Genomic DNA, 19,816 nt, shown 5'->3' with positions numbered 1-19,816 from the left:
GTTTGCACTAACAATTATGTTATTCTCTAATTCTTCGTGAAAAGAAATCGTTATCACTTTTTTCTCTCTCCATCTCTGGCAACTCTACTAAATAATTCTTCTCATAGCCTTAAATTCTTTTATTAATTTAGAAACATCACAAATCTAAATAAAATGTACACAATTATTGGGTTGCCCAAAAAGTAATTGCGGATTTTTCATATAGTCGGCGTTGACAAATTATTTCACAGCTTGTGACTCTGTAATTGCATTCTTTCTTCTGTCAGTTATCAGCTGTTACTTTAGGCTTGCTTTGGAAAAAAAGTGTATTTGATTAAAGTTCATTCTAAGATTTATTAAAAATGCATTTACTTTCTTTTAAAAATCCGCAATTACTTTTTGGGCAACCCAATATTTAGGAAAAGTGCTATCAGTATCAATTGTTCGTAGGCATTTTTTTATACCCTCCACCATAAGATGGGGGGTATACTAATTTCGTCATTCTGTTTGTAACTACTCGAAATATTCGTCTGAGACCCCATAAAGTATATATATTCTTGATCGTCGTGAAATTTTATGTCGATCTAGCCATGTCCGTCCGTCTGTCCGTCCGTCCGTACGTCCGTCTGTCTGTCGAAAGCACGCTAACTTCCGAAGGAGTAAAGCTAGCCGCTTGAAATTTTGCACAAATACTTCTTATTAGTGTAGGTCGGTTGGTATTGTAAATGGGTCCATGTTTTGATATAGCTGCCATATAAACCGATCTTGGGTCTTGACTTCTTGAGCCTCTAGAGTGCGCAATTTTTATCCGATTGGAAAGAAATTTTGCACGACGTGTTTTGTTATGATATCCAACAACTGTGCCAAGTATAGTTTAAATCGGTCCATAACCTGATATAGCTGCCATACAAACCGATCTTGGGTCTTGACTTCTTGAGCCTCTAGAGTGCGCAATTCTTATCCGATCAGAATGAAATTTTGCACGACGTGTTTTGTTATTATATCCAACAACTGTGCCAAGTATGGTTCAAGTCGGTCCATAACCTGATATAGCTGCCATATAAACCGATCTTGGGTCTTGACTTCTTGAGCCTCTAGAGTGCGCAATTCTTATCCGATTGGAATGAAATTTTGCACGACGTGTTTTGTTATGATATCCAACAACTGTGCCAAGCATAGTTTAAATCGGTCCATAACCTGATATAGCTGCCATATAAACCGATCTTGGGTCTTGACTTCTTGAGCCTCTAGAGTGCGCAATTCTTATCCGATTGAAATGAAATTTTGCACGACGTGTTTTGTTATTATATCCAACAACTGTGCCAAGTATGGTTCAAATCGGTTCATAACCTGATATAGCTGCCATATCAACCGATCTTGGGTCTTGACTTCTTGAGCCTCTAGAGTGCGCAATTCTTATCCGATTGAAATGAAATTTTGCACGAAATATTTCGTTATGATATCCAATAACTGTGCCAAGTATGGTTTAAATCGGTCTATAGCCTGATATAGCTGTCATATAAACAGATCTTGGGATTTGACTTCTTGAGCTTCTAGAGGGCGCAATTCCTATCCGATTTGGCTGAATTTTTGCATGACGTATTTTATTTTTACTTTCAACAACTGTGTCAAATAAGGTTCAAATCGGTTCATAACCTGATATAGCTGCCATATAAACCGATCTGGGATCTTGACTTCTTGACCCCTAGAGGTCGCAATTATTATACGATATGCCTGAAATTTTGTACGACGGATCCTCTCATGACCATCAACAAACGTGTTTATTATGGTCTGAATCGGTCTATAGCCCGATACTGTCCTGTCCTGGTTCAATAATCGTTTTAATGTTTTCGATGACCGCTTGTCGCCTGCTGGCATGATGGCGTATGCGCGGCTAGTGCTCGCCGGATGGGGTGGTTCTTTGCGCAAGCGAATCAAACGTATCAGGAACAAAAGAAAATTTACATGCCAGACTGATAAGGTAAAAGAAAAAGGTATGTTTGACCCGAAAAAGAAACGTACTAATCTAATATGGCTAAATAAAAAGGGCAAGCACCACACCTACCTGTTGGAAGCCTTCTCGCCTGGTGTTCTGGCGAGGATAATGCCCTCCCTCTGGAGTCGGAGCTCCACCATAGCAACTTTCAAGTCAGTTGCCCCGTACCTACCTCTTCATCTTATCACCCCCTTCCTATCTCCTCCTCCCTAAGATCTACATGATCTCAATAAAATTCATTGTCTCTTCGTAAACGTTACAAACATTCCAGGTAGTCTCTTTATTTATAAAAGATGGTTAATTTATGATGACCACATGAAAAATTCAGAACAAAAACAAGAGGCATCATCCAAAATTCATAATAAAAAAAGGAAAAACTCGAAACATTATGGCTTTAACTTCTTATCTCAACTTTTCTACATTAGCTTAGCAAAAAAAAAAAAAAAAAAAAAAAAATAAATTTAAAGACAGTATAAAAGAATCATATGTAGGTGGGTATGCTAGCTTCGAACAGATCTAATGGCATCTCTTCTCTTCCTTCGGGGCTTCTGCCGCTGAGCAAGTTAGGCCGTGCCCACAATGGCAGCTTACTCCGTCTGTCCGTCTATGTCCGTCCGAATAGTGTAAGGTTAAAGGTAAGTAAAAGGGGTATTATATAAAAATAAAAGGGGTATTTGGAATTAGATTTTTTTTATCTCATATCTGATTTCTTTTCTTCTTCTTTTTAGGCCTTTACCACGCCCGAAAGGACGGCCTCTTCTAGGTACTAATTTGGAACAAGGATCCCTATGGAGACTTCCTACCTGCCTAGAAAGAGCTCTATCTATTGGGGAAGGGTAAATACCATGTAGTACGGTTGACGGTATAATCAAAGATGAGTACCCTAGAAAAAAATGCCTGCCTTTTCAAAAAAAACTAATTTCCTTTTTTTTCTTTTATTTTTAGGTAATATGTACGTCCGTCCGTCCGAAGGTTTAGTTTTAAGTATTATGTTAAGGGTCTTTGTAAGCCGTCACCTGGAGCACTGCGGTCTGCGAGTGCTTTTGAAGGAAGTCCCACGCTGGTGCAGAGATGAGCCGTTGGTGAGCAGCGTTTTTTTGTTTTACTTTTAATTAGTTTAAGCTTTAGCGTAATGATTAAGTTGTTTTCTTTTTGATTAAGTTTATAATTAAGTTTCTTTTTTTTAGTTGGAAATTTATTTTTCAATAAGTGGTTTTAATTCAGTTTCCTTTTTTTTTTTTTCACTCTTTAGAGCTAGGTATTAAGGTAGTTTCAAGGATAGTTTTTAAGGTAATTTTTAAGGTTGTTTGTTAATTCAGTTTGTAAGATGTTTCTTTTTTTCTGTTTAGCTATCAGAAGCTTTTGTTTTTTTTTTCTCTTTTCTTTTTTTTTTTGCAATAAAGGAATCGAATGATTTTGCTTTGGTCTGTTTTTTTTTCTTTTAGAATTCAGATCATTTTCTTGTTCATCATTTAAAATAAAAGTGCCTTTTTCAATGTTAGGCTTTTAGAGGTTTCATCCCTCTTTGGATTGTTCGGTTTTGTGTCATCATCCACTTGCTATGCAGTCTTTGTAGCAATGCAACACAACAACACCAACACTACACGACCGCGGCTGCACTTTTTTTTAATTCTTTTTTTTTCTTGCTCGTTAAGCTCACTTCCAGTTGTCTTCTCGGCTCACCTCCGGCTTGCTGCACAGTCCAAATCAAAAAGAAAGATTTCCTTTCCTAGGACAGTGGCCTATGTTGTCATTTTGTTCATCATGGCGCTCTTCCCAGACCGAACTTCCTCTGATGGGCCAAATGACAACACAACACCAACTGTCCTACTGTCAATCAGGCAGGGGTCGGGGTTCATGCCTAAGCAACTGATTTTGTTCGGCAATTGCCCGCTAGGTGTCGCTTTTGGGGACAATAAGGTGCACGCGACAAACCCAACCATCCTTCGAACATCACTGTCAAAGGATGGGAGGGAAAAAGGTGCAAATTCCTCGGACATCTTTAGTTCCATAATCGAAAAAAATCCGAGCGGCAATTCCTAAAATTTATCTGCACTGCAATCCCTACATTATTCGAGCACTACCTAACATTATTATACCATTGAGAATAGCATATCTGCACGACATATCGTTCATCTGAATTATATATAAGACCCTCGCTATCTGGCGAAGGGTGTACAAACTGACTTGCGATTTATTATCTTAACTTCCACGGGATGTAAAACCCAAATTAATAATGGATTTAATCATACTCCTTTTTTTTCCTTCCTGCCAAAATAACGCATCTCATAATGTGTACGTCCCTTAAGAACGATAAATTGGATGGTAATTATAAATGACAGCCGTACATGTTTCATCACTGAAATAGGCTCGGCACCTCATATGTGCGCTTTAACGCCGTTCAAATCAACGAACCGACACTGTCATTCATAGTTAATTAAAGAAAAGAAGCAGCATTGCGGACCGGCCATGATGCTGAAAATTTATTAATTGGTAAGTATAAAAAAAACAAATCTATTAAAAATTATGTGTATGTGTCGTTCCCGCGATCCGTGTGATTTTTAAAGTGATCTCGCGAAAATTCCGTGACAAAAAACCATTCGCAAAAGAATTACGTGCGTGTGTGTGTGTGTGTGTGTGCATAAATGAAGATTCATTAAATGAATGAAAAAAAACATCGCCATTCTAAAGCGTGCAAAAAAAACAAAAAATATATTTATGTGATAAAAATTGAATCTGTTGGTTAGCACGCATGTTGAATTAATACAAAAATATATTAAAGGTCTTCCCGTGCGATTGAAATAAATGCCGGTACCATATAACCGGTCACAAAAACACAGCCTTCGACCACTCAATTATTCTGGCATATGAATAAATGCCTAAAAATGTAACACATGCGTGATTAAAATTAAAAAACATATTGTGTGTATGTGTGAACCCCATTTGGGATAATGATAGCCATAAAAAAAAAATATATATATATTCCGCAACATGACTTGCGAACACTGTACATGCAGACAGCTTAAAATTTAACCAACGATATGATGGTTCAAAAAAAACGTGTCATATATGTATCACCATATATATACATACATACTTATATGTTCTGTAATGGTGTGTGAAAAAAATCAAAGTTCCAAAATGTAGAAACCATTTGATGGAGACCGGTTACTATCACGTGAGTAGGCGGCTGTAGCTATGTGTCAACAAGTGTGCGTAGTGTAATAGTATGTTATTGCGGTACTCCTACCCACTCACGCTATGAATGGAGGTGGGGGTACTCAAACCAAACTCTGTGTCCAAAGAAAAACAGTACTTTATGAAAAGTGATGTGAAGACAGAAGCAAAAAAAAATTGATTTGCCCAATTATCTGCGTGTTCATGAGTTTGAAGGTAAATGAAGAACCAAGTGCATATAAAAGAAGTTGACAAAATAAAAAAAAAAAAAAAAAAAAAAAATCGTCTTCTTCCTGGTGATCCAAAAGACCAAACCAAACAAAACGAAATGTGAAAAGGTGTGCTATTGTGAATTAATTTAAAGTTCAGTGAACTGAAAAGTGAAAGTGTTGTTAGAAAGTTAAAGTGAAAATAATGTAAAAAATTAAAGTTATTGGAGAATTGTGCAAAAGAAAAAAAATAAAAGAATTATGAAGTTCTAAAAAGAAAATTGGCAAGAAAAAACTAATAAAAACCCCAAAAATAAAGTATAACCAAAACACTAAAAACGGAAAAAATAAAAATCCAAAACACTCTCTCTACATAAAAACCCAAAAATAAATCAAAATAATTCACACTTTAAAAATTAAATGAACGCAAGTCGATTAAAAAAATTGCAAAATTCCAAGAAAAATAAAAACAAAAATCTGAAAAATTATGAAACGCAAACTATAGAAAAACGCTAAATTGAATAACATCAAAGAGAAAAACAAAAATTCAAAATTGCAAAGTTCAAGTGAAAAAATTTACGTGTAGAATCCCACTGTAGAATAAAATTAAAATGAAGTGGGAAATCTCACAAAATCTTTTCTTTTCCTCTTTCCTTCTCGCGTATATAATCAACTACAATCGTATAAAAAAACCCAACCGGCTCGAAAATCCACCCTGATATAACATTTATTGATCTTCGTACCTTTCATTCCAAACAATGTAATTTCCCAATCTCGTTTTCTATCTTTTCAGATTCCATGGGAGACGAAATCCAAGTGGATTGATACACCTAACTGGTGCCACCAAAAGAGGGGAACTTCCATGGATGGAGAGTGTGTGAGGTAGGTAAAAAAAGGTATTGTCCTCCAAAGAAATAACCTCCTGTCTTTCCAGGTACCAACAACAAATCTCCCGCCAGCCATTTATGACCAACAAGGTAAGTGCATTTCCTCTTCCGATTCTGGTTTGTGTGGCGTACTTGAGAAATGTAAGCGAAATAGAAAAAGAGCTGTAATAAAGGGCAAAGCTCACACGAGCAGCACCGTGTACCGCTGAGTATTCTGCTCAGCTTTTCGAGCGGAAAGCTGTCAAGCTCCATATAAAAAAACATCGACCAAGTGTAAACTGAAAACTGGCCGAAAAGTAGTACTCGGTTTATGGTGCGGAAAGTGGCGAAAAAAAAGCTAAAGCAGCAACACTTGAAAACTTTGCCGGCATCATTCTTCTATGCCTCATCGGTCTTAATGACTCGTTTGCATTATTCAGTTGTGCAAAATAAATTAAATAGAAAAATAATAAGTGCAGATAATAAAAAAAAGGTGTTTTGGTATGGAAACAAAACTATTTGATTACAGTCAAATTCCGCTCGCGGAACAATTAGAAAGTTAGCGGCTAGTTCGCTAGCAGAATAGAGTGCTAACCCTAATGTGTTGATGACACCATATTGTCCCATCGTGTCTAAGGATGTCGACCAAGAAAGCCACGGGACACTGGCTCATCAATGTGCATGCACGTGCCAATCGATCCAGGTAGGCCATCTTCCTCTCCAGACCGTTCACACGTCCAAAGACATTCGTGGTGCTCCTGACCACTAGCCTGGGGCTGAGTACTAGAGTCACCGTCACCGGATACTGTGGTTTCGGTCCATTCACCTGAGTGAATTTGCCTCGTGCTTTTCCTCACACTGGGACTCCAACCGCTGTAATTGTTCTCTGGCAGCTCATAGTCCTCACCGTCTTTCTCCCTTACTACGATGTGCAGCCTAATGTCATAGTTTCAGTGGGGCACAGGGGGTAGGCTCCGGAGGGCTATGACATGTCACAAGTTGGCCGCCCGGAAACGTTAGCTCACGTTGGAATCCCCACTTGAGGAAAGCTTTAGCGGTACTCTGGTTACGAGAACTCTAGCGCTCATCTCCGATGCCTGGTGTAGATGGTTCATCGCCGACCTTTTGGTCTGTAAGCTACATGTGGAGGGAAGACGTCCCAGCTGGCCTGGGCCCTTTGTATCTGGTGGTAATGCAATAGAAATATAACACCATTAAAAACCACCATACCGACATCTCTTGCATTTGTGTATAAGCAATTCAAACGCCTGTGTAAAGCTCTATATCTCACCACTAACCAAACAAACCATATCCTATTTGCATTGTCTCTTATATTTTCAGCATCAGACCTTAGACGACTGTAAGTTCACCTAAAGTAAGGTATTAAATATATCCACACCTACTTCTATTTGCAACCATTAATGCATTTCCTCTTCCTAATTACAGGCTAACTCCAAAGCATTTGGACAGTCCATTCACCAACAAATGCCATCATCCTCTGTTACTCATCAAAAAAGGAATAGCCTACCCAGACAGCAAAAACGGTAAGTGTCTCATCCCTGTATACAGCAGGTATAGCGTAGGAACTAGGACAATATTTCTTTCCACCCTGGGGGGAGTTCGAACAAAAACCAATAAGAAACAACTATTAAGTGAAATACCACAGCTCAGGTTGTGGTTGTTGCCGTAGTAGTTTGTCGTGCCCTGAGGCCTATAGCCAAAACTGGTACGGTCTTCAGGCCTTTGTAAAGAAAATACACCGATCGTCTTGCCTGTACTATCTGAGTATATAGTATCTCCTCTCTATCACCACCGAAAAATCTGGGTCTGGAATCGTCTGACCCATAAAGTAAAAAACCAATTGCACTCGAACTGCAAAGATCCTATGGACCTCACCAAAGAGCTGGTACTTTCCACTTCCCTCTAAACGCCACCGAAAAAAAAACAGAGTTTGAAGCCTTTCGATTCAAACCACTGTTGCAAAAGAAACTCCACGTACTGTGAAAGAATAAAAATTTCCAGCCATATTCTAGCTGCCAAAACGACACCGTATCAATGATACAATAGTCGAAACTATATCTCCTCCTCAATCGCCGCCGAAAAAATTGACTCCTCATTAGAAGTCGTCTGGTTCAATCCCAGAGACAAAAATAAAGAAAATATCATACACTGAACGGAGTTATCACAGATATCTCATTGCTTCAAGTCCTTCATGTGATAAACACCCAGAGGCTTGCCTTTTAAATCTTCGACCTCATAGAGACAGTTACCAACCGGTCTTACTATCCGGCATTTGTGAAACTTCAAACCGAATTTCGCGTTAAACTGATTCTTGAAATCACTTTGTTGGAAGCTTCTACGGTATACTTCCTGTCCTGGTATGAACTTGACAATTCTACTGCGCATATTGTATTTCTTTTCATTGCCCAAATAGGCTTTATGAAGGCTCTCCTTGATACCTTTACGTATAATCTCCAGTTTAGTCGATTTTGGAATTATCTCACTCTCAGGGTCATTCAGGAGCTGCAACTTCCTGGCTAGGGCGTAGACGCTACCATGACTGATCATATTCATTCCAAATAGTGCGAAATAAGGTGTAACCCCGATGGACGAATGTATAGAGGAACGCAATGAGCATTCTATTTCGGACAGATATTTATCCCAATCCTGATGGCTCTCTTTCAAATACGACCGTATAGCCGCCAAGATGGACTGATTAACTCTCTCCGAAGCATTCGCTTGGGGAGAGTGCGTAGCCGTTCTAAGGTGGTTAATTCCGAAATTCCTCATCAACTCCTGAAATTCCTTACTAACGAACTGCTGCCCGTTATCGGACACAATTGTCTCGGGCGTACCAAATTTATGGAAGACCTCAGAAACCAGGAACTTTATCACATTCTTAGAGCTCGCCTTTGTCATTGCCTTCAACAAAACGTATTTGCTTAGATGGTCCAACACGATAAAAATAAAAGAGTTCCCATTCTTCGAGCGAGGGTATGGGCCTAAGAAATCTATATATATTCGTTGAAAGGGTCTCTCAACTATGGCCTCTTTTCCCATAGGAGGACGAAGAGTAGTATTTGCCGGTTTTGTAGACTTACACATTTCGCAACCTTGCACAAACTCCCTAACCTGTGTGGTCATGTTGGGCCAATAGAAATACCCCCTTATCCTTCTCAAAGTTTTGTGAAAGCCGCCATGTGAAGCTTGCGGCGGACAGTGAGATTTCTCAATGATACCGGCGGTCAATTCCTGGGGAACCCATAGCTTCCACGAAAAATCTTCGTGAATAGGCACGCCATCGTAGTGCTGGGTCCTTTTGTAGACATACCCGTCTACAACTTTAATATCTGGCAAACTGTCAGCATTCTTCAACACAGTGGAAATGAGTTCACTATAATCATCCGACTTAAAAACCTCCGCGGACAAATCTATCAGAGATTCGAGATCAGTCGACAACTCCTCCATGCCATATCTGGACAGGGTATCTGGCACTACATTTTGGGAACCCTGCCGGTGCTCCACCTTAAAAGAAAACGACTGGAGATGCAGACTCCACCTAGCTAAGCGTCCGCTAAGGTCCTTATGCGACATTAGCCACTTCAAACTACTATGGTCCGTGATAATGGTGAAAGGCATTAATTCGAGATAGGGGCGAAACTTCTTCACCGCCATTACCACGGCCAAGCATTCTCTTTCCGTTACGGAATAATTCCGCTGAGCAGACGTCAACTTCTGGGAGAAGTACGCTATTGGATGCTCTGCGCCTTCTTCGTCCTTCTGAAAAAGGACAGCTCCAATTCCAAGGTCGGAGGCATCACACTGTACAAAGAAATGTTTCTCAAAATTGGGATGTGTCAAAATAGGACTTGTGACAAGGGCATTTTTCAAATTATCAAACGCTGACTTAGCCTCATCGGTAAAAACGAAATGTTTGCACTTCTTTAAAGTGTCGAAAATTGGTGCCGCAATGGTGGCATAATTGGGTATAAATCGTCTATACCAACCCGTTGCGCCCATAAAGCTACGGACCTGTTTGGCCGTCTTCGGATAACTGAACCGAGTTATGGTATCCACCTTGCTTGGATCCGGTTTGAGCTCTCCTCCACCAACAATGTAGCCTAGGTAACGAAGCTCCTTAAAGCAAAATTTAGACTTAGCCACGTTAATTGTCAACCCGGCTTCGTCTAATAACTTTGCTACGCGCTCGAGCAGTACCATGTGGGTGTCGAAGTCTGGCGAAACAATCAGCAGATCATCCAAGTAGACAAATACACGATCACGTATTGCTGAAGGGATCACTTTATCCATTAAACGGCACAACCTTTGAGCTGCGTTGCACAACCCAAAAGGCATTACCGTGAAATGGTAAAGTGGTCTCCCCGGCACGGTGAACGCTGTCTTTTCTCTACTTGAATGATCCAATGGTATCTGCCAGAATGCGTCCTTCAAGTCGACACTCGAGATGTAGTATGTATCACCCAGCCGGCTCAGCAACCCTTCAATGTGCGGGAGCGGATAAGCGTCTTTGGTCGTCAGGGCATTGAGCTTCCGTGCGTCCAAGCATAGCCGGTTCTTCTCCCCCTTGCGGACAAGAGTTACCGGGTGACTCCATGCGCTTTCACTAGGCTCAATGACTCCCATGGCCAACATCCTATCCAGCTCCGCGTACATCAACTTTTGCACTGCCGGTGAAACTGGGTAATGCTTACTCTTCACAGGTACTGCGTCGCCGGTATCGATGGTGTGGACTTCAGACTTTGTTTTACCCAAGCCCTTCTTGGTATAGCAGGGGAATTTGGCCATTATCATCTCCAAACGTTGCCGTTGTAGATCAGATAGGCTATGCATCTTTTTGTCATCATCAGCCCCACCATCCGCTTCATCACATAAGCTAACACTGTTGGTAGTAAGGCTTTCCACCGATGCGAACAAGCCGAAGGCCTTCATGAAATCTACTCCGAGGAATAGTTCTTTCTTCAAAGTGGGTACAAGGTAGAAAGTGATCTCCCGGGTTCGGTTATTGAAGGTAATTGGAACGCTAAATTTGCCAACCATCCTGTGTGGGGTCTCATCAGCAGTGCTAATGAAAGAATAGAAATTCTGGACTTCAATGCCAACTCTCTTTGTAAATTCAATGCAGTCCTTACCTAGGCAACAAACGGTGGCACCACTATCAAGCAAACCCTCTATATCAGCGCCCTGGATTCGAATTTTCGTGTAAAGCCTCGCATCGTCACCTTCATACAAAGACGCAGAAGCAATAGCGTGACGGATCTGTTTCCTGCGCTTATAACGTTCTCGCGCTCTTTTAACTTTTGTAGAAACCTGACCAAAAATTCTTGCTCTAGCCTCTTCATATTCCTTCACACGCACATGCAAGGGTTTCAACTCTCTAACCTGGCTCTCTATCTTCAAGGTTTTCGCTTCTGGATTAACCAGAATTGTAATTGGAGTTGTATTGGAAATGTCAGGTGTTTCTTCAGAATCCTCTCTTACTGCTGCGGGATCTCTGTCTGTGTGGAACGCGCTTCCGCAGTACGAGGCGCGCTCCGTGTCAAGTTTCCCTGACACTTAGGACACTTTGGTGTAACAACTCCCTCTTTACCACATCGAAAGCAGAAAACTCGACCCATGGGTACAGGACACTCTATGTAGCTGTGACCCGACTTCCGACAATTCCAGCAGGTGTATTTGGTAGTGTCTTTCAAGGCGTCCACCTCTAGGTTCACCGCTTCATGCACCGTCTCCATATTTGCTTCTTCGTAGTAGAGCTCATGCACTCTTGGAGCTTGAAAAGACCTTTGTTGGTAGGCTTGCCGCTGGTTAGCTAACATGCTTTCTGCACGCTTTACTTCCTGTCTGAAGTGGTTCAAGCCACGGAGTTTTATGGGAAAAATCAGAGCTGCCAAGGCAGATTTCAAATTGCCTTTCATTATCTCCACTAGGTCACGTTCAGAATACGGAAATCTCTGCTGATTCCTAAGTTTCACAACAGCATTGAAGAAATCTTCAAACGATTCTTGTGGTTGTTGACGGCGGTCCATAATTCTTTTTTGAATCTGAAATTCGCTCTCGAATCGTCTAAATTGGCACAAAAAGGCATTTTTCAGATCATCCCAGCTTTGGAAAGGCGCAATTCTTCGCTGCTGCCAGTACCAATCTAAAGCGGTTCCATCTAGCAGTTGTGGAAAATTCTTAACCAACGCTTCGAAAGGATATACATAATCCTGCCTCATTGATTCTACTCGGAACACGAAGTCTTCGGCATCCATCGTTTTGCCGCTGCCGTCAAACTTTATTCCCCATTTCTGCAAATCCATTCTTGGACCTGGGGATGGTATATATGAATAAGGCGTATTTTGTGAAGACTGCCAGTAAAAAGCTTCCGGTGGTTGCGTTACATCGCGATTGAAGCGCTCATGTATATAAGCATTGTTGTTGGGTGCTGGCCTATTTGCTGTTCCTGGCCCCGTCAAAGGTGGTGGATTGCGGAAACCTGGCCACTGGCCGGACTCCCTAGCTTGGTCAAATCTTGGTGGTGGCGGCATACCTTGGTGCTCTGCTCTGACGTGAACATCTGGTCTAGGCATACTCGGAGGAGGCTGAAGTGCCGCTATGGGCGGAATACTGTGCCTTACACTATCCATTCGCTGGTTTAATGCACTCCCCAATTGCATTATTTCCTCCACGCTCCTCATCAACTGCGCTTGAGCTACGCCAACGGATGCGATCATTTCGTGTATGCCATCACCATATCCTGGTTCCATCTGGAACTCCATGTTCTCTCTTCGGAAGTCTCTGCGTATGCCTTGCGCTGTCCGGCTAGCGAAGGCGGGTGAAATCACTGTATTGTTTAGGACATCAGAATTAAATGACACGTCACTTGATACATGTGGTGCTATAGACGATGTTGTCGTGGTGGTTAGAGCGGCGCTGCTATGGATTGCGGTCGAAGCGGTCACAGCGGTGTTTTCTGCCATCGGACGAGTGTCTGCTCCCGATGTGGAAACTGGAACGTCGTTCTCCATCTCCGACTGTTGCCTACTTCCTTGCCTGGTCAATACCATTGCCTATATAAGTAGCAAATTAAACGAAAGCGTAAATTAACACACACCCCCCTCACCATAAAATATGTCGCACACAATGTGAAAACAAGGTATATTCAAAGCGTATAGAATTCCATATAAAAAAAAATAATAAAAATAAAAATTCCAAAAACAAATCTAAATAAAATGGTAAATAAATTCAAGCGTATGTAAATGACTAAATTCAAACCCAATTTATAATAAACCCGTCGCCTAACTCTCTCCCTGAGATTCAGACGGTAAACTAAATTCAAAATTCAGGTCCCAAACTATTAACCTAATCCTAGAAGTAATTGCGCTAAAATCGAACTCAATCGTATCGTATAAAGCGTGATATAAAAACGTCCTTGAAATGTGTAACTATTTAGAGATAGGGTTTTCAGGGGACGATAAGATGAAAAGTAGGGTATATATTCCAATAAAACTGACAAATGCCAGCCTTACTAAAACTTTCTTGATTCCTTACAGGTTTGTGGGTGCTTCGGATGAAATCTAAACTAATGGAAAGGAATATCTCACGCAGACCATGACCGAAGCGATGACTGGTGGACACTAGCCGGAGTCTGGGACAGGTGACTAGGATCACAAACAACCCCCTCGGTCGGACCTAGGTAAGCTATTCTTGGTCTATTGCTAACAAATCTATATGGATGGTTTTGCTAACTAACCCTAAATTTAAGCTATTAGTTACCTAGTGTGCTACCAACTAAACTAAGACTATAAATTAGGGCAGACTAACAAAAGGCATGTTAGCTAGGAGCCTCCCGCTCAAATACCAAGAGAGTTGACGGCTACGCGGACCAATTCCTTGGAACCTTTGCCGGGACCGAAAATTCCTGATGTTTCGCCTGGAATTCTCCTAGCAAACACTTACTATTTCTAATTAATTCAAACTATTGCAATTGTAACAAACACTAACTCTAATCTAACCTATGGCTACCAATCTTAATCTGTCTAACGACTTCCGATTGGGTCCTAGACTAAATGCGAATTCGTTTGCCTCCCTAATGGCACAATTTAGCGTATTGGCAAACGCAGAGGACTCTCGAGATTAACTCTACGTGACCTAAAATCCAAATCGTATGGCTAAACTAAACCTATGTTTCTTTTTCGGGCCCCACGTTGGGCGCCATTTTGTCCTGTCCTGGTTCAATAATCGTTTTAATGTTTTCGATGACCGCTTGTCGCCTGCTGGCATGATGGCGTATGCGCGGCTAGTGCTCGCCGGATGGGGTGGTTCTTTGCGCAAGCGAATCAAACGTATCAGGAACAAAAGAAAATTTACATGCCAGACTGATAAGGTAAAAGAAAAAGGTATGTTTGACCCGAAAAAGAAACGTACTAATCTAATATGGCTAAATAAAAAGGGCAAGCACCACACCTACCTGTTGGAAGCCTTCTCGCCTGGTGTTCTGGCGAGGATAATGCCCTCCCTCTGGAGTCGGAGCTCCACCATAGCAACTTTCAAGTCAGTTGCCCCGTACCTACCTCTTCATCTTATCACCCCCTTCCTATCTCCTCCTCCCTAAGATCTACATGATCTCAATAAAATTCATTGTCTCTTCGTAAACGTTACAAACATTCCAGGTAGTCTCTTTATTTATAAAAGATGGTTAATTTATGATGACCACATGAAAAATTCAGAACAAAAACAAGAGGCATCATCCAAAATTCATAATAAAAAAAGGAAAAACTCGAAACATTATGGCTTTAACTTCTTATCTCAACTTTTCTACATTAGCTTAGCAAAAAAAAAAAAAAAAAAAAAAAAATAAATTTAAAGACAGTATAAAAGAATCATATGTAGGTGGGTATGCTAGCTTCGAACAGATCTAATGGCATCTCTTCTCTTCCTTCGGGGCTTCTGCCGCTGAGCAAGTTAGGCCGTGCCCACAATGGCAGCTTACTCCGTCTGTCCGTCTATGTCCGTCCGAATAGTGTAAGGTTAAAGGTAAGTAAAAGGGGTATTATATAAAAATAAAAGGGGTATTTGGAATTAGATTTTTTTTATCTCATATCTGATTTCTTTTCTTCTTCTTTTTAGGCCTTTACCACGCCCGAAAGGACGGCCTCTTCTAGGTACTAATTTGGAACAAGGATCCCTATGGAGACTTCCTACCTGCCTAGAAAGAGCTCTATCTATTGGGGAAGGGTAAATACCATGTAGTACGGTTGACGGTATAATCAAAGATGAGTACCCTAGAAAAAAATGCCTGCCTTTTCAAAAAAAACTAATTTCCTTTTTTTTCTTTTATTTTTAGGTAATATGTACGTCCGTCCGTCCGAAGGTTTAGTTTTAAGTATTATGTTAAGGGTCTTTGTAAGCCGTCACCTGGAGCACTGCGGTCTGCGAGTGCTTTTGAAGGAAGTCCCACGCTGGTGCAGAGATGAGCCGTTGGTGAGCAGCGTTTTTTTGTTTTACTTTTAATTAGTTTAAGCTTTAGCGTAATGATTAAGTTGTTTTCTTTTTGATTAAGTTTATAATTAAGTTTCTTTTTTTTAGTTGGAAATTTATTTTTCAATAAGTGGTTTTAATTCAGTTTCCTTTTTTTTTTTTTCACTCTTTAGAGCTAGGTATTAAGGTAGTTTCAAGGATAGTTTTTAAGGTAATTTTTAAGGTTGTTTGTTAATTCAGTTTGTAAGATGTTTCTTTTTTTCTGTTTAGCTATCAGAAGCTTTTGTTTTTTTTTTCTCTTTTCTTTTTTTTTTTGCAATAAAGGAATCGAATGATTTTGCTTTGGTCTGTTTTTTTTTCTTTTAGAATTCAGATCATTTTCTTGTTCATCATTTAAAATAAAAGTGCCTTTTTCAATGTTAGGCTTTTAGAGGTTTCATCCCTCTTTGGATTGTTCGGTTTTGTGTCATCATCCACTTGCTATGCAGTCTTTGTAGCAATGCAACACAACAACACCAACACTACACGACCGCGGCTGCACTTTTTTTTAATTCTTTTTTTTTCTTGCTCGTTAAGCTCACTTCCAGTTGTCTTCTCGGCTCACCTCCGGCTTGCTGCACAGTCCAAATCAAAAAGAAAGATTTCCTTTCCTAGGACAGTGGCCTATGTTGTCATTTTGTTCATCATGGCGCTCTTCCCAGACCGAACTTCCTCTGATGGGCCAAATGACAACACAACACCAACTGTCCTACTGTCAATCAGGCAGGGGTCGGGGTTCATGCCTAAGCAACTGATTTTGTTCGGCAATTGCCCGCTAGGTGTCGCTTTTGGGGACAATAAGGTGCACGCGACAATACAGATCCCATATAAATCGCTTTCTCTATTTTACTTCGTGAGCCCCAATGGGCGCAATTCTTATACGAATTGGCTGAAATTTTACACAGGTCTCCAACATATAATTTAATTGTGGTCCGAACCGGACCATATCTTGATATCGTTTTAATAGCAGAGCAACTCTTTTCTTATATCCTTTTTTGCCTAAGAAGAGATTCCGGGAAAAGAACTCGACAAATGCGATCCATGGTGGAGGGTATATAAGATTCGGCCCGGCCGAACTTAGCACGCTTTTACTTGTTCATATTAAGAAACATACGCTACCACGCTTTTTAATTGATTGTCCATATGGCGAAGCAATCAAAGGTGGTCTCATTCGTACAACAACCATAAATCATATGGTGCAGTCCGCCATCTTGTCATCAAGCTGATCGCCGGCGATAAGATTAGCCGCTTAGCCAAACGGGGATAGAATTTTTCTCCATACAAACTAAACGAGAAAATCCGCTTAATGGGTTTCTTGTTTTCGTGCTATGTTCGGCTTGGCCGAATCTAATATACCTTCCATCATGGATCGCATTTGTTGAGTTATTTCCCCGCTATCTCTTTTTAAGGCAAACAAAAGATAATGGATAACAATTGCTGTGCTATTGTAGCTATATCATAATTAAATTGAATGTGAAGACTATAGGAGAAGTCACGTAGTAGAAGTAAGACAATTCGGAAAAGAATTGTGCCCTTTAGGTGTTCAAGAATTAAAATGGAGAGATCGGTTTGTATGGTTGTTCTTGTTGTAGCCACATATTCATGTAGTAGTGGCGATCCTCGTCAAGATCCTGTAGGTTAGCAAACTCGTTCCGGTCCAAAGGACCAATGGCCGCGGTAACAGGGTGCCATTGGTTTTTTAAAGGCGCCAATAATCTGCCTTGTCATATCGAGCATTATAAGCACTCAGTATTTGTGCAAGAGCCGGTGCCACCCCACCTCCTACTGACTCTCCGCTTGATACCGCTGATTGTCCGCGACTGCCGTTGCACCTACTCCGTATGGAGCATTCCACTATCCTCAACCAGCGGACGCGCCCAATGGCTGGCAGCTAAGCTTCTCATTATAGTAATGAACACCACACAGATCGGACCTTAATGTTCCGGCTTGTGTGGTGCTCACAGCTATCACGTACCGGGTTTTTATGGTAGCTACCTCAGCCGTACCTTTGACACGTATGTTGAAGGTCATGGGAGAAGTCGTTGTACAAAATTTCAACCAAATCGGATAAGAATCGCGCCCTCTAGAGGCTAAAAATGTTTAATCGGGAAATCAGTTTATATGGCAGCTAGTATATCAGGTAATGAAGCGTTAAGACCATTCTTCGCAGCTTATAATTGCACCTTCTAGAGGCTCAAGAAGTCAAGATACTTAGTCGGTTTATATGGCAGCTTTATCAGGTCATTGACCGATTTGACCCATTCTTAGCACAGTTGTTGGAAGTCATAACAAAACACCTCATGCACCCTCTAGTGGCTCAAGAATCAAGATCGATTTATATGGCATCTTTATTTAAACATGGACCGATATGGCCCATTTACAATCCCAACCGACCTATACTCATAAGAAGTATTTGTTCAAAATTTCAAGCGCCTAGTTTTATTGCTTCAAAGATTAGCGTGCTTTCGACAGGCAGACAGTCGTGCCAAAATTACGTTGATTACAGCCATAAAAATGTATATCGGATGACACATACATATGTGAGCTATATCTTAATCTGAACCGATTTGGATCACATATGACAGACGTATTGAGACATAAATTGAGCATCTCTTACCAAATTTAGTAATCATCGGACCTAAATTGTGGCTACAGCCACAGAAGCGCATATCGGATGAAAGATATATATGAGAGCTATGTCAAAATCTGATTCGATTATTATGTAATTTTGCATAGATATTGGGATATTAAATAAAATAGCACGTCTCGTGCAAAATTTAAAGATCAGAGCAAAATTACTGCTACTATAGCCAAAATAATGCATATAGGGCGAAATATTTATATGGAAGCTAAAACTAAATCTGAACCGATTTTTTCGAATTTTAATATTTTTCATTCCTACGCCATAACAAAACTTGTTTGTTAATTTTCACCAAGATTAGACGCTTCCCTGAATTGATCTCCATTTTTAATGCCAAATTCCCCACTGTGCAGTGGCTGATTTAGACATAAGCCGCAGTATTCATCCTCTCTACTCTTCCGTTCTTCTTATTGTTGGGTCTCTTCGAAGAAGTTAAACTAGGTTCCGTTGTTGTTGTTAGTGTAACCACACTTGCATGTAGAGGTAGCAATCCTCGCCAAGCACCTATAGGTGAGCAGCTCGTTCCGGTCCATAGGACCAATCATCGCGGGAACATGTGGCCATTGTTTATTTAAAGGCGCCAATATCTAGCCTTGGGAGGCCACCGTAGCCTAGAGGTTAGCATGTCTGCCTATGACGCTGAACGCCCGTGTTCAAATCCTAGCGAGAACATAAAACAAAACTTTTCAGCAGTGGTTTTCCCCTCCTAGTGCTGGGGATATTTGTGAGGTACTATGGCATGCATAGAAGCCATATTAAAACTTCTCCCCAAAGAGGTCACGCACTGCGGTACGCCGTTCGAGCTTAACCATGAACCGGCCGTTACCCATTGTTTGGCTAGAATTCTTAGTCTTTGACTTTTTCTTACCAGAGAATGACAATTTTTGCTGTATCCAAATCCATACACATGATTTGGAAACCACAAAAATATTAGGGTTCAATGAGTATTGATGCTAGTTCGGTCACGGGAAGTAGTAACTGCAGCCTATGAAAGAATTTAGAGGGAGTCAGTGAAAATCCCAAAACGCCTTGTACAACCGATCAGATAAAAAAACGGAGAAAGTTGGGAACCACAACTTTGAGATAGTCAGCAACTTTATCTACCTCGGAACCGCCGTAGCCGAAACGAATGACACCAGCATGGGTACTTGAGAAAGCAGACGATGCAGTGCTTGAAGTGTCTAAGAGAAAGATTCTTCGTTAAAGATATGGGCCAGTTTGCGTTAATGTATGAACCTTGGTTCATACGTCATTGGTACGACGATAGCACAGTTGCACGTATCAAAATACGACGGCTGCGTTGTTGTTGTTGTACAGCAGTTTATTGTGTTCTATCTTTCGCTTGATTCTGTTGAGTGTCAAGACCCAGGAACTCTGCGACTAAGATGGGGTGCGTCCACAGGGTTCTGGGTCTGAGTCGAGTGGG

General features: G+C 40.9%; 1 protein-coding gene and 2 long non-coding RNA genes across 3 annotated transcripts; 2 read left to right on the top strand and 1 right to left on the bottom strand.

The window, feature by feature from the left end:
* Positions 1 to 1,803: 1,803 nt before the first annotated feature.
* Positions 1,804 to 3,698, top strand: LOC131994022 (uncharacterized). The gene is made up of 2 exons (XR_009396378.1): positions 1,804 to 3,057; positions 3,325 to 3,698. It is a non-coding gene; the product is annotated as an uncharacterized LOC131994022 (long non-coding RNA).
* Positions 3,699 to 4,385: 687 nt separating this feature from the next.
* LOC131994021 (uncharacterized) lies at positions 4,386 to 6,659 on the top strand. Its single transcript, XR_009396377.1, has 3 exons — positions 4,386 to 4,468; positions 6,155 to 6,243; positions 6,296 to 6,659. It is a non-coding gene; the product is annotated as an uncharacterized LOC131994021 (long non-coding RNA).
* Positions 6,660 to 11,722: 5,063 nt separating this feature from the next.
* LOC131995808 (uncharacterized) lies at positions 11,723 to 16,558 on the bottom strand. Its single transcript, XM_059364942.1, has 2 exons — positions 15,648 to 16,558; positions 11,723 to 13,300 (listed from the first exon to the last, which is right to left on the bottom strand). Exon 2 carries the CDS (start codon positions 13,295 to 13,297, stop codon positions 11,723 to 11,725), a length of 1,575 nt encoding a protein of 524 aa, XP_059220925.1. The 5' UTR covers positions 13,298 to 13,300; positions 15,648 to 16,558.
* Positions 16,559 to 19,816: the final 3,258 nt, after the last annotated feature.

This window comes from Stomoxys calcitrans, chromosome 1 (assembly GCF_963082655.1).
Source record: "Stomoxys calcitrans chromosome 1, idStoCalc2.1, whole genome shotgun sequence".
Classification (NCBI taxonomy): Eukaryota; Metazoa; Arthropoda; class Insecta; order Diptera; family Muscidae; genus Stomoxys; species Stomoxys calcitrans.
This window is presented reverse-complemented; position numbering and strand designations above follow the sequence as displayed.

Coding starts and splice junctions, on each gene's coding strand:
- LOC131995808 (XM_059364942.1), bottom strand. CDS start 13,297: ATGGTATTGACCAGGCAAGGAAGTAGGCAACAGTCGGAGATGGAGAAC.